At 52.2% G+C, this 13,968-nt stretch overlaps 1 protein-coding gene across 1 annotated transcript; it reads left to right on the forward strand.

Annotated features, from left to right (window-relative positions):
• The first annotated feature begins 607 nt into the window (after positions 1-607).
• Positions 608-12,860, forward strand: LOC102451686 (uncharacterized). Its single transcript, XM_075915059.2, has 4 exons — positions 608-711; positions 1,217-2,087; positions 3,411-3,606; positions 8,074-12,860. Exons 2-4 carry the CDS (start codon positions 1,371-1,373, stop codon positions 8,961-8,963), a joined length of 1,803 nt encoding a protein of 600 aa, XP_075771174.2. The 5' UTR covers positions 608-711; positions 1,217-1,370; the 3' UTR covers positions 8,964-12,860.
• Positions 12,861-13,968: the final 1,108 nt, after the last annotated feature.

Below are 13,968 nucleotides of genomic sequence, written 5' to 3' on the forward strand. Positions count from 1 at the left end.
AGCACCAGGCTCTGGCACTGGGAGCCACAGTCTCAGGGCAACCACCCCCCTCGTAGAGGTGCTCGGTCTAGCGCGCCTGCCGCCTTCACTTTAAAGCGCTGCCACAACAGCGGTTGAGCTCGCCCACAAAGCTGGTGACGAGGCCGTGCCCGGGCGCCCAGGGCGCCAGTCCCACCGTGCACACGCAGATCCCGTTCTCTGGCACCTGCCCTTTCTAGAGCCACACGGCACCCCGGGACCTGCTGAAATGTGGCTTCGCGAGCCTGGCTCTCCGGCTGGGTCAGACCTGAACCTCCAAGCTCAGGTCCCGCTGAAACACGAGGTGGCAAAGGGCAGCCCCAGGGCAGGAGGAGCTGGACCCCGACCCACTCCCCGGTACAGTCTCAGCGTTTATGGGGCGCTGTGAGCCCCGCACCCCCCTGCATGGCACCACCCCCCCCCCCCATGACCCCTGCGCCCCAGGACAGGGCCCCGCCCCTCGGCAGAGCGGCCCCCACCGCCCTGGGCTCCGCGCAGCCCCGCAAAGCCTCGGCCCCGAGCTCCCCGCCCTCGGGAGACCGGCCCAGCTGGGCGGGGGGCGGGGCTCGGCGCGGAGTGACTGGCAGGGACCGCGGCCAATCCCCGCGCGGGGGGATTAACCCTGCGCTGGCCGGGGCGGAAGCTCTTTGTCTGGGGAACCGGCCTCCCCCTGCGCGCGGGCGGGGCGGCCAGGTGAGGGGGGGGAGGGGCAGGAGCCGGGGTAACGGGTGGGGGAGGGGCCTGTCTGCTGGGAGCTGGGCTGTGGGAGGGGGATGAGGGAGGGGCCTGTTTGTGCTGGGGCAGGGTGAGGGGCTATGGGTGGGGGAGGGGGTGCCTGGATTGGGGGCAGGGAGCTGGGGGTATGGGTGGGGGAGGGGCAGGGTGAGGGGGTGCCTGGATTGGGGGCAGGGAGCTGTGGGTATGGGTGGGGGAGGGGGTGCCTGGATTGGGGGCAGGGAGCTGGGCGTATGGGTTGGGGAGGGGCAGAGTGGGGGAGGGGAGTGTCTGTGCCAGGGGCAGGGAGCTGGGGGTATGGGTCGGGAAGGGCTGGGGGGGGGGTGTCTGGGGCAGGGAGCAGGGGTTCTGGGTTGGTGAGTGCTGGGTTCATCGCAGCTGGGTCCCTCTTCCTCTCTGGTCATTGTGGTTCTGAGGCTCCGTGTCACACACACTAACACCATGATCGACTCTTTCCCTGCAGGCTCCCGGAGCCTGGACTCCTCCAGCGGGACAGAGGGAGAGATGCAGGTTGGAGAACTAGGGCGCAGGCCCCAGCTGGGGTAAACGGACCCAACGGCTGCAGAGCAACGTGGCCGCAGCCCCCAAACCTCCAAATCCAGGCTCCGGGAGAGAAGATGGAAAGGGCAGCGCCAAGGGGCCCAAAAGCAGGGACGGAGTTGGACAGAGGTGGGAAGGACCAAGTCCTGGGACCAGCCATCTCAGTCAGCCCTCGAAGGTCCTGCACAGGATGGCAAACACTGAGGACTGAGCCGCGTAATGGGATGTCCCAGTATTGGGAAGAGCGACTGCAGGAGGAGCTACGGCGCTTACAGACGCCTGCGGAAGTTGTGCCGACACCAGTCTCTGCATCAAAAATCCCGCCGCTGCTGGAGCTGACCCCAGAGGATGACATTGAGGCCTGTCTGGCCTCCTTCGAGCAAGTGGCTGGTGCCTGCCAGTGGCCCAGAGGAGAGTGGGTGACCCGCCTTGTGCCGACCCTCAGTGGGAAAGCCCGACAGGCCATTAGCAGCCTGGATGCCCGAGACGCTGGAGACTACGGGAAGGTGAAGGCCGCCATCCTGCGAGGCTGCGACGTTGGCATGGAGACGCAGCGCCAGCGCTTCCGGCAGTTCCGCTACCAGGAGGCCGAGGGGCCCCGGGCCGTTTTCTGCCGACTCTGGGAGCTCTCCCATCGGTGGCTGAAGCCGGAGATCCGCACCAAGGAGCAGATCATGGAGCTGCTGATCCTGGAGCAGTTCCTGACCATCCTGCCGGAGGAAATCCAGCGCTGGGTTTCTCAGCATTGCCCAGAAACATGTGCCCAGGCCGTATCCCTGGCAGAGGATTTCCAGGTGGGACTGCGACAGGTTGGGATTTGGGAGTAGAAGGTGCAGGGGAACTCCCAGGGGGCTCTTCAGGGAAATTCATGACTCAGGTTTGGGTGCTGGGAGAACACAGGGAGCTCTCAAGGCAAAACGTGAGTGGGGCTTGTTCTGTGTTATCCTGCTCTCAGCACTATGGTCTGTGTTGTTTGGGAACTAAGGGCTCCTTTCTCCGTTATGCTCTGCACACTCTGCCGTTCTCCCTGGGTCTCTCTGTCCTTGCGGGGAGAGGGCTGCAACCTCTCCAATGTCTGGGCTGCCAGGGAGCCTCATGCCCAGGCTGGGGCTTGGTGTGAATCCAGCGTGTGGTGTTGAGGCAGTGTAGGAGGGTTTGATCCTGGGGCCCCAGCCCTGAGCGCCTTCTCTGTGTCACATGCTGCCATTGTGTTTGTGGGGTAAGGGTGTCTGTCACATGGGCTACCTCACCTGGCAGGAGGGGAGTGAGTGGTAGCTGCAGGTACCAGTGAAACTATTCACGAAAAGTCCTGCAGGACATGGTGTGACAAAGTGGGAATTGGGATTTTATTCCCCTTGTTATGTTGCATGTGATTTCTTCTGCCCTATATTAACTCTGTGTGTTCCTCCGTTTTCCTGGCCCTGTTTCACCTAGATAGTGAAGGGAATTTTGTTGTGAAAGCCTTCCCCAGCTGTACAATGGCCCTTTGTAATCTGAGCCCAGGAGGGGTGTGTGACAAGGCGACACCTTTCACCCCTGAAGCAGGACAACAGATAGTACAGAGGCAGGGCTGGCGGCAGAAGGAGATGGGCTGCTGGGGTGTGAGCGAGTCTTGCTGGCTTGGGGTACAGGGAGGGGAATCAAGGCTCTTGGCTCCGAGCCCCCTCTCTCCAAGATGGATTGTACTGACTGGTTCTGGTTTCTGTGGTGACAAATCTGTTCTACGTCATATCCCTGTCAACTAACAAACTTTCTGTTCTACCTGCTGCTGAAAGACGCATCTGGCTGTCAAATGGGGGTGCAGGGCCCGGTGACTCCCCACACTCTGATGACACATGACATGGCTGCTTTCCTTCAGCTCATCCCAGTGATGCTGGGGGGCTTTGTGGGGAGCCAGCCCCTCCCTAAGGTTAAAGCTCCTTCTAGGATCGTATGTTCCAGCTTCAGCTTCCCCTTCCTGTTACGTCTCCCATTAGATACGGGCCCTGCAGGCCAAGCACCGAGCAGGAGCTTTTGCCTGATGAGAGGAAGCCCTTCACCGTGGGCACTAGTCAGGTCTGATTCACCCGTGACTCCCAGCCCCTGGCAGCCCAGTGACCCCTGTGCTTGATTCCCAGGTCACAGTGCGTGTGAAGGTTGAGGACGTGACCCCAGAAGAGATGGATGCCCCTGAAGCATTGGGGGAATCTCAGCGTGCCCTGCAGGAGCCACCACTGCAGCCCCATCCCACGAGGGGATCCCTGGAGGAGGCGCTGAGGAAGCACGAGCTGCCCTGTGCCCCTGAAAAGGAGCCCCGAGTTGGACAGGAAATGGGTAACCAGCTCTTGATTGGCCTGGGGTGGGTTTTCTCAGGGGCACTGAGAGGACAATGGGAAAGAGATTGTCTCAGTGGGGAAAGAACACGGGAATGGCTGGCTCAGGCTGCGGGGTGCTCCACAGCAAGGTTGCTGCCTGGGGCACGAGGGAGGCCGCATGCGAGTTTGTGGTGGCCAGTGGGTGTCTCCTAGGACCTAGGTGACAAGTTGCCCAGGCAGTGAGTATGGGCCTGAGGAAGGTGGGTAGCACCGTACCCAGGGGCAGCGAACTCTCCTTGTGTGGGTCCTATTCTGTGGTGTTACCCTCCTGGAGACCCCTCTCCCCACCCTCAGGAACTTGCCGGCTACTTCCAGGAGCAGCATGGAGCCATGGCGGGCAGGGAGCCTTCTTAAGCCCCACAGCGCTGCCAGACTGGACTATAGTTTGCCCACTTCTGTCTTAGCTGGTGTTAAATACCCCCTCACCTGTGACCCCCGTATCTGACCTTTCCCCGGCAGGTCCCCCTGTTCTGGGATTGTCCTAGTCAGCTCATGCCCCTCTGCCACTCAGTTTTACCAACACTTACAAGGCAGGATGGATCCAGTTGTAATTATCCCTTGTGAAATTGCAGTGCCAGCCAGGGCCCAAGTGGCCAAGGTGCTGCCAGCAAAGCAGGTGACCTTTCCAGCCTCTGGGGTTGTCAGCTTTCGCCAGGAGTCTTATGTTCACCCCCAGCACAGCCCATCCCCATTCAGCCTTTGACTTTCCATCCTCACCTTTGCTAGTCCTTGGGGCTGCTCCCCAGCCCTACTGATGCTCCCTACCGGGGTAGTGGATGCTCCTTTCCTCACACGGGCTCCTGCAGTCTCAGCATGTGCAGGTGGTGGTTCTCCAGCTGCTTCCTTGAGCGTTCACCTGGCTGTACCCAGCACCTGCACGGCCACCTCAGTCTCACATAGACTTTCTGCAGGGGGTGGATTGGGGATTTACATACCACAGACTGGGCCCATGTGGCTTCTTCTCTAGCCTGATCAGCACCAAGCGGTCTGGCTCCAATGCCTTAGCAGAGAGGGGGGAGTCTGGCTGGCCTGGCCATTCCTCCTGCGTGCGCTACTCCAGCCCAGATCACCCTGCCTCCTCGTCTCTCTGAACTCTGGGGATCTCTGACAGTGGCAGGAACTGGGGCCTGTCTCCTCTCTAGCTTGGGGATAACTGGGAGTGATGGCATAATGAGAGATTGCCTGGAGATGGAACCCAGCATTGCTGTGCTAGTGGCCACAGATACCCTCATCAAGTTACTCACGCAAGCTCAGCTCCCTGCAGTGAGACGCAGTTACAGTGCAGTTCCCCGGCAGGTCTCAGCAGGAGAAACAAGCAGCACACCTGTTCTCTAAAATAGAGCTGTTCAACATTTCTTTGACACAAATTTTTTTTTTTTGGCCTATTAAGGACTTTTTTTTCCCTAAAGCAAACTTGTTTTGCACATACTTGCTGGCACTAATAACTTTTTTCACAAGCTTATTTGTAGCATTTCGTAAATAAAAGATTGCGTCTAAATGCTTTGTTCTCGGAAAGCCGGCTGTTTCGATAAATGAAAACGTTTTTAAATGGCAAAACCAGGCCATTGGTTCATTTCCTAATGCCACTTTGAAACCTCACAGCTTTGTCCACTTGTTTTTTATCTGGCTCTAACCTTTTAGTGAATTTCTTCTGTAGGAAAGTATGAGAGGGGTAGCCCTGTTAGTCTGAATCTGCAAAAGTGGCGAGGAGTCCTGTGGCACCTTATAGACTAACTGAGCATAAGCTTTCGTGGGCAAAGACTCACTTCGTCAGTAGCCATGTTAACTGGTAACCGGTTTCAGTTAACTGGTAGGGGCTGGAGCAACTACCTACCTGCTACAGGCAGGGAGCTGCTCCAGCTCCGCAGGGCCCACCACAGGCAGGTGCTGCTCCAGCTGGCCAGCCAGAGCAGCCCCTATCTGCGGCAGGCCTGGGCCAAGCTGTGCAACAGGTGTGGTGGCCCCCTACCTTTATTGAGTTAACTGGTTAAACATAATGTTTAACCGGTTAACCAATTAATCAGGATTTTACATCCCTATAGGGAACATCATTGTCACCTAAATAGCAGGGCAAAGGAACCAAAGAGACTGAGGGATTGATCGACAAAAGAGATGATTTGGGTTCTGAATGAGAGAGGAGATGAAAGACTATGGTCAGGAAAAGAGGGAAGAGAGAAAAAGATGGAGCTTGGAGGGGAATTGAGTGGTTGGAGCAGGGGGAAAGAGAAACTATGGGAAAAACTATTGTGGGTCCTAGGCAGTGTTCCCGCTAACATTTTCTATCCTTGGGAGGGCTGAATTTTATTTTGGGCAGGTTGAAATTTCTTATGTGCAACACCAATATTGAGGTAGTGTGTCGATGTGCATCACCAATGCAAACAAAACACACACACGTATATTAAGCAGTCCATCTGTGTGGATGAAAATATATTAAAATAAGGGATAGTTAACTCGGAGCAATGCTTACACTATTTAATATGAAATCAAATAAAAAAGTTAACACTACCCTTGGAGTACATGTATCACCATCCTTTCTAACAACTCAAGCTAGAAAATGAACCAAAATGCATATTATTCACACATATCTCAGCTTTAAGATTCTAAACAAATCTATGAGTCAACTAGAAATAGTATGTGCAAGGAGGGCATGACTAATACAATATTCATGTAAAAAAGAACAAATGGTCTGGTAGCACTTTGTAGACTAACAAAATATATAGATATTATCATGAGCTTTCGTGGGCACAGCCCACTTCTTCAGATAATCAGTCATCTGATGACTCCAGTCATCTGAAGAAGTGGGCTGTGCCCATGAAAGCTCATGATACCATCTACATGTTTTGTTAGTCTGTACAGGATAAACTTAAAAAACAACAAATGTTCTGGTAGCACTTTATAGACTAACTCGACTACCCCCTGCAGCTTCTGAACAATATTTACTGACACTAGAAAGGAGAGTAAAATGCATTCACTAAGACGTATATGGTTTCTCTGGGGAATGTTTAGGATCCATCCTGTAAAAACATAAAAGTCCTCCTGCTTTGAAACTTTCACCTTGTGTGTGTCACCAACTCAGAGGCTCAGAGGGGTAGGTGTGCTAGTCTATAACTAAATAAACTTTAAAAACAACACACGATCTTGCAGCACCTCAGAGACTAACAAAACTCAAAGGCTGTGTCTACACTGCATCCCTTTTCCAGAAAAGGGATGCAGATGAAACAAATCGGAATTGCAAATGAAGCGGGGGATTTAAATATCCCCCGCTTCATTTGTATAAACACGACTGCCGCTTTTTTCCGGCTCGGGGCTTTGCCGGAGAAAAGCGCCAGTCTAGACGGGATCTTTCGGAAAATAAAGCCTTTTCCTAAAGATCCCTTATTCCTCTTAAAATCAAATTGACACATAGCTTCAGGGTTTGTAGGCAGGCACATGTTTTAAAGAACTTGCAAATAAGGTTTCATCTTGCAAAACAACTAGCCCCACAACCTAGTACTTGCTACGTCTGACTCATAAGAGCCAAAACCCTACCACATAGCAAAGATCTGCCCTTAATGCAATACAGTATACCGTGTATTAATTAGTAACACGGGATTTTAAAAAAATCATTATGATCAGAGTTTTAGATATCCGCAACACTCTTTAAAAAGTTCTGTTAAAATAATCTTACCTTAAGCTATTAACACCTATGTGAACTTTGTTTGAAATGTAATCATGAAAATGTCCTCCTAGCACCGCCCCCCCATGCAGCCTGCTTCGCCCCCACTCCAACTCAGCCAGACAGAGAGGACTGCAGCAAGTGAGTTAGGGGATGCCCCAAACAAACTGCTCTCTGCCTCCACCTCACTGCACAGATGCCAGCAACCACCCACCCCATTTCTCTCACCAGCCTCTTATTTTCCCCTTTCCAGGAGGCTAGAGAGTGCTTAGTTTCTGCCTCTCTCTTCTCGTAAAGACAGGACTTTCCAAACTTCCCTCCCTTCTGACTCCCCCTCAGCCAATTACTCCCTCCCTCCTTCCATCCCCCCAGCCACTTATTCTCTCCTTTACTTACTTCTTTACTTGCTCAGTTTCAAGCAGGCAGCAGTTCCGTTTAGCTGCTTGCTTAGAGGGATGTCCTGCCCCCCGCCAGTCACCGAGTTCCCTGCCTGCTCAGGAGCTTGAATCTTTGAGCATAGCTCAGAAAAAAGCTGCACAGCCACGCAGGCATGCATCTTATAGGGAACTTAGGTCTTGGGGAAAGAAAGGAGACAGGGATGTGGAGCTTCCTGCTTGTTTTCCTCCACAACCACCTATTTCTTCATGGCTGACTGTAGGTTCTTGATTGGGGGGGGGGTCTCTCCGGTGTAAGGATATGAGGCCCCTCAACCACTTCCACTGTTGGAAATATGAGAGATGAAATAATCTCTGGATTCTCTTTTCCATCCAGCAGGTGCCGGGATCCTGAGCCGGGGTGAGGAGAAGCCTCACAACCAAGGGCCTGAAAACCTTCAGCCCCCCAGTATATCACAGCAGGATTCAGGGGGGAGCATTAATCACAGACCAGAGCAGAGAGGATCCTACAAGAGGCAGAAGAGGAGCTCAGCTGGAAAGGAGCCAGATCTACCAGCGGAATGTGAAAGCGGATTAAGGAGGCTCACCCAGCCTTCTGCACTGGCGAGACCACAGGGCTCAGGAGACCTTCACCACCAGAGCAGCGTTCACAGGCCAGAGAAGCCCCATAAATGTCGAGATTGTGGGGAAAGGTTCTGGGAGAAGCAGGCACTCACAGCCCATGGGAGAGTCCATGAGAAGGAGAGACCCTATCCCTGTCCTGAATGTGGGAAAAGCTTCAACAGATTGACCCATCTCAAAACCCACCAGAGAACCCACACGGGAGAGAAACCCTATTTCTGTGCTGAATGTGGGAAGAACTTTGGCCACCTCTCCACACTCATTACACACCAGCGGCTGCACACAGGGGAGAGACCCTACTCCTGCGACGAGTGCGGGAAAACCTTCACCAACCCCTCAGACCTCAACAAGCACCAGCGCTCCCACACCGGCGAGCGGCCTTACTCCTGCGCCGAGTGTGGGAAGCGCTTCAGCCAGCTCTCCAACCTGACGATGCACCAGAGGACTCACACGCAGGAGAAGCCCTACCCCTGTGCCGAGTGTGGGAAGAGCTTCAAGTACCTGGCGTACCTCGCCATTCATGAGCGCTCCCACACCGGGGAACGGCCCTTCCCCTGCACCAAGTGCGGGAAGAGCTTTAGTAACAAATCCTCTCTGGCCCGGCACCTGAGAATCCACGCCCGAGCCATGGCCATGGACAAGTGAGACCCTCCCGGACAAGGGCTCCTTTCCAGTTGTGTGTATGTATCATGTGAAGCAGGGCCTGCAAAAAACTAGCATCCTGCCCTCCTCTCCCACTTCAGAACCACCCCCCTTCAGACACTGGGTGTCATGTATTGGGGCTACTTCTTTGAGTGGACTCCCTATCGGCGCTCCACTTTAGTTGATGGAGTGCATCTACTAATTGGAGAATTTTCAGAGCAGTAACTGGTTGGGCCACACACGTGCTTGTCCCCAAATTGCGCCTGTAGAGGCAGCTAACTAGTTCTGTGGTGCCCCCGCACCCTGCAGGTCCTGCTCAACCGCCCTTGGTCAAGTCGGAGCTCCAGCCATGCGCCTGCTACCCGTACCTCAATTTAGTTGTGTTAGATTAGTTAAGGAATTAGTCTAGTTAGGTCAATTGGTTATGAACCTTTTAATTCCTTTTCTCCCTCTTTATCCCCTTAAGGGACGTTATTTTCCTCAGAATGTCAAGGTTGTCTGGCTGATAAATGTTGCCTCTCTCGTTGCCAGGCAATTCCGCTTTCTGACAGACACTCACACTGTATCCTGTGCCTGGGGGAAACTCGTGTTCCCTGAAAGTGCCCAGATTGCCATAATCTAAGACTTGGAGTAGGAAAGCCAGGAGTCTGATGGAGAAGACCTTCATCCCGCTTCACACCTGGCTTGAAAACTTCTCCAGTTGCCCTGTCACCATAGGTAGCTTCCAACAGACACACATACCCCTTCATCCTGAAAGGAAGGGACCTGTCTCCAAAATGATGTGGGATGAGGAGAGCTAGCACTGCCCCTCCCAGGGCCACGTCAAGGAAGAAATGTTCCCAGATTCTGTCCACCACATCGGTTCTGACTACACCACAGCATGGTACCTTTGAGTCAGCAGGGACCTTCAGAGCCAACAGTACTAAGCATGTAGACTCTGAGGGTATGTCTAGACTACAGGGTTTTGTGGACAGAAGTTTTTTCGACAGATACTGTCGACAAAGAACGTCTAGACGACATCCAGTTCTGTCGACAAAGCAAGCCGCTTTGTCGACATAACAGTGTGGACGCAAAGGACAGTGTAGATGCAATAATGCCTTCTATCGACAGAACTCTGTCAATAAAAGGCGTTATTCCTTGTAGAATGAGGTTTACATACGTTGACAAAACTGCTGAGTGGATGCAGGTATAGTTTTGTCAACAAAAGTCCACTTTTGTCGACAAAACCCTGTAGTCTAGACACACCCTGAGAGCAGGCAGAAGACCCCTTCTTCCACCTCAGCCTATTACTGATGCATACAAAATGGCTGGTTGGACCACTTAGAATCATAGAGCTGGAAGAGACCTCAGAAGGCCATCAAGTCCAGCCCCCTGCTCTAGGCAGGACCAATCCCAACTAAATCAACCCAGCCAGGGCTTTGTCAACTTCTCACACATTCATTCACTGCTACGTCATTGATTGGGTCTCAGCCTCTACCACCGGGCTGGGACACATGGTCTGACATTCCAGTCAGATTCCAAAGCCTCCCTCTTTCTTTTGAGGGGCATTGCTCTACGGTCATCTGAAGTGGAGCCCCTACAGGCCAGGGATTCCACTGGAAGACGAGAGGGTTACTTACCTGAGGCTTTTTGAGACGTGAGTCCCTGTGGGTTTTCCTCCACCCTCCCTCCTTCCCCTCTACTTTGGAGTTCTAGTTTATTCCTTTGCAGTAGAGAAGGAAATGGGGGGAGGGGGGTTGCATAGCGCTAGTTAACTGCCACTACTGGCACAAGATGGGGGCGGGTACTGCTGTCAAAATTCTCTGACTAGAGGCACAGTCCGCATGGTCACCTAAAGAGTAGCTAGGACCCAAGTCTGCTGTACTGACACCCTGCCTCCTGCTCATCCAGTTGGCTCTGCCAAGAGCATTTATGGTCTCTATGTGCGTTTCTGTATTTCACCCATTGGCCCCCTCCCTGGAGTCCTGTTAACTCTCTCTGGTGACTGCTCTGTCTCTCCAGTGCATTGTGTTGTCCAGATTGAGGCTGCTCCTTGGCTCAGCTGCTCTTCAGCACAACCATGGGTTCAGTTTTACTGGTGTGAGACTCTTCCCTTCCTCATGGGCTCCCCTTCTGAATGGCTGGTATTTTAACTTATTTCCTGCTGACTTGATTGTAATGACCTGAACAGCGCTCCTTGTCAATCCATCACTGTTCTGCAGGCTTAATTAGCTCCCTGGTCCTTTGACTCCGTTACACCCACTCGATTGGTTTGGCTTTTGTATAGCTGCCTGTCTTCACTGTTGTCCCCCTTGCTCCTGGCTCTGTTGAATCCCAGCTCCCTGTAATGCTGTTTTATCAGTCTCCCTGGGTGTTTCTGGCTGAGCACGGGGAGAAGGAGGGGAAAGTGGGATCTGCGAGGTGATGGCAGGAGTCCAGCCCTCACTGACAGGTGACAACTGACAGAAGAAGTGGCTCAGAGAAGAGTTGCAGGCTTCAGCTGAGAAATTTCAGGGCTCTGCGACCTGCCCCTTCCTGGAGGCACATTTTATTCAGTACCAGTCTCTCAGGATCACTGCATCTCTGTGCTTCCTCTCTGGACACTTGCCTGAGAATGCTGGGTAATCCCAGGTGTTCTATTTCAAGAGTCTTGCAGATCTCTTCCAACCCTGCTGACTGAGTACGCCTCCTGGGTTTGAAGAGCCACGAAGCCCAACAAACACCACATACATAACAATAGTGTTCAGTAACCTACTGCAGGAGGGAAAGCCTAACCAGATACCAGCCTAGCTGTGCTGCTTTTCCTGATTACAATCTAGCCCCCTCTGTGCTCTTGCTTTCTGTCTTTTAGGGTGTGTCTACACAGCAGGGCCTAACTCGAAATAAGTGATGCAAATTGAGCTATATCAATTGCGTAGCTTATTTCGAAATAGCTTATTTCAAAATTGGGAACATCTACAGAGCACTTATTTGGAAATAGAGCACTCTTCCTCCAATTTCCCTTACTCCTCATACCATGAGGGTTACAGGAGTCAGAGTAAGAAGTCCTCCAGCTTGACAGTATTTCAACATGTTGAAATAACTGCCTGCTGTGTAGATGCGGACTAAGTTATTTTGAAATAATGCTGCTGTGTAGACATACTTTTAGGGAGCTACCCAACAACCTTCACATTCAAAGCCCCAATCCCCGAGCTCCAGATGAGCTATCTAGAGGCAGCAGTCCTCCAGGAGTCCCGGCCTCAGTGTCTCTGAGCACCCAGTGGTACATGTTTTTCATCTCACCACACACTCATCACAGAGTTTCACTTAACAGGTAACCCACAACACCAGCTCGTATCACACAATTTCATGTTAACACAACCCCTTCTCCATGGCCGCAATGGAAACAGGGAGGATAGGAAGGTCAAAGTGCAATGCCCCAAAGATATCCCAGTTTGACACTGAACATGGAAAGGTGCACAGCCTGGGTCCTATATTCTCCTCGCAAGAGCTCCAAAGCCCCTGTAAGAAGAGGACGCTGAGGGCTTGTCTTCACTATGTGGAAGATTGCCGCTGCTGTGGTCGATCTTCAGGAGTCTGATTTAGTGGGTCTAGTAAAGACCCACTAAATCAAGCTCAGAGGGCACCCCACCCCCCGTTGGTGCGCACCTACTTCTGCTCCTCGCAAGGAATAAGGGAAGTCGATGGGAGGATTTGTTCCTGTTGATCTCCCATGGTAGAGACAGCACAGAAACTTGAATTAAGATAGGTTGTTGACATATGTTAATGTAGCTGGAGTTTGTATCTTAATTCGACCTTCCCCTGTAGTGTAGATCTGGCCTGAGGCTATTACTTCTATGACACCTCCCAAAAAAAGGATATGTATTTGCTCTCCTATTGTACATACACAGTGGGCTACATCTAGACTACATCCCTTTTTCATAAAAAGGATGTAAATGAGACGTATAGCAATTGCTAATGAAGCGGGGATTTAAATCTCCCGTGCTTCATTAGCATAAAAATGGCTGTCACTTTTTTCCGCACGGAGCTTTGTCGGAAAAAAGCGCCAGTCTAGACGCTGATCTTGCGGAAAATAAGCCTTTTCCGAAAGATCCCTTATTCCTCTTGAAATAAGGGATCGTTCGGAAAAGGCTTTATTTTCCGCAAGATCAGCGTCTAGACTGGCGCTTTTTTCCGACAAAGCTCTGTGTGGAAAAAAAGCGGCAGCCATTTTTATGCTAATGAAGCATGGGAGATTTAAATCCCCGCTTCATTAGCAATTGCGATATGTCTAACTTACATCCCTTTTACGAAAAAGGCATGTATTCTAGACGTAGCCAGTGGAGTTTTATTGTGAGTTAAGCCAGATGAAGTCAACTGTAGGCAGGAGGCATATTTCTGACTTCATCTGGCTGTCTCATGAACACTGTCTGCATCTTGTCTCCACGTAGGATTTTACAACATGACAATCATCCCCAATTGTTATCTCACTGTTGAAAAAGAAATAAAAGGGCACCACTAACATACGCAGTAAGCAGAGGGCAAACCCTAGGAGTCAGCCATGATAGGAAGGAGGCATGCAGCTAGATCTCATTCTCCCCGGTAAGGCATGTAAAATTCACGCTGAAAGGAAAAATAAGTGACTCAAGACATTCTGGCAAGAATGTGGTGTTTGAGGACAGTTCTAGGCTGGTTCTCAGATAGTCCCTGGAGAGACTTTATTTTAGAAATGTGCACCTAGCTGGTAGTCCATGAGTCCTAAATGGTAAAAGCGAGGCATACTGCTTCCTCTTATCCTAATTTAAAGTAAGGTCAGGGTTTGGTTGTGCCAGGAAAACAGGAAATCTCTGGAATGGGACTGTTTTCGATAACATGGAAGTGCTGCTCAGAGGAGAGCGATATGCAGAGTGACCTCTGGAGCCAGTAAGCACAGGGAAGAGCTATCCTCCAGCATGACCGTGGGGGCCAGCCACACACCTGAGAGTGGGCAGCTGGAACACACCATCTTGCCTGGCACCAGACCACATAAGTGGACCCCCTACCCCCAGTG

This window comes from Pelodiscus sinensis, chromosome 18 (assembly GCF_052426305.1).
Source record: "Pelodiscus sinensis isolate ZL-2025 chromosome 18, ASM5242630v1, whole genome shotgun sequence".
Taxonomy (NCBI): domain Eukaryota; kingdom Metazoa; phylum Chordata; order Testudines; family Trionychidae; genus Pelodiscus; species Pelodiscus sinensis.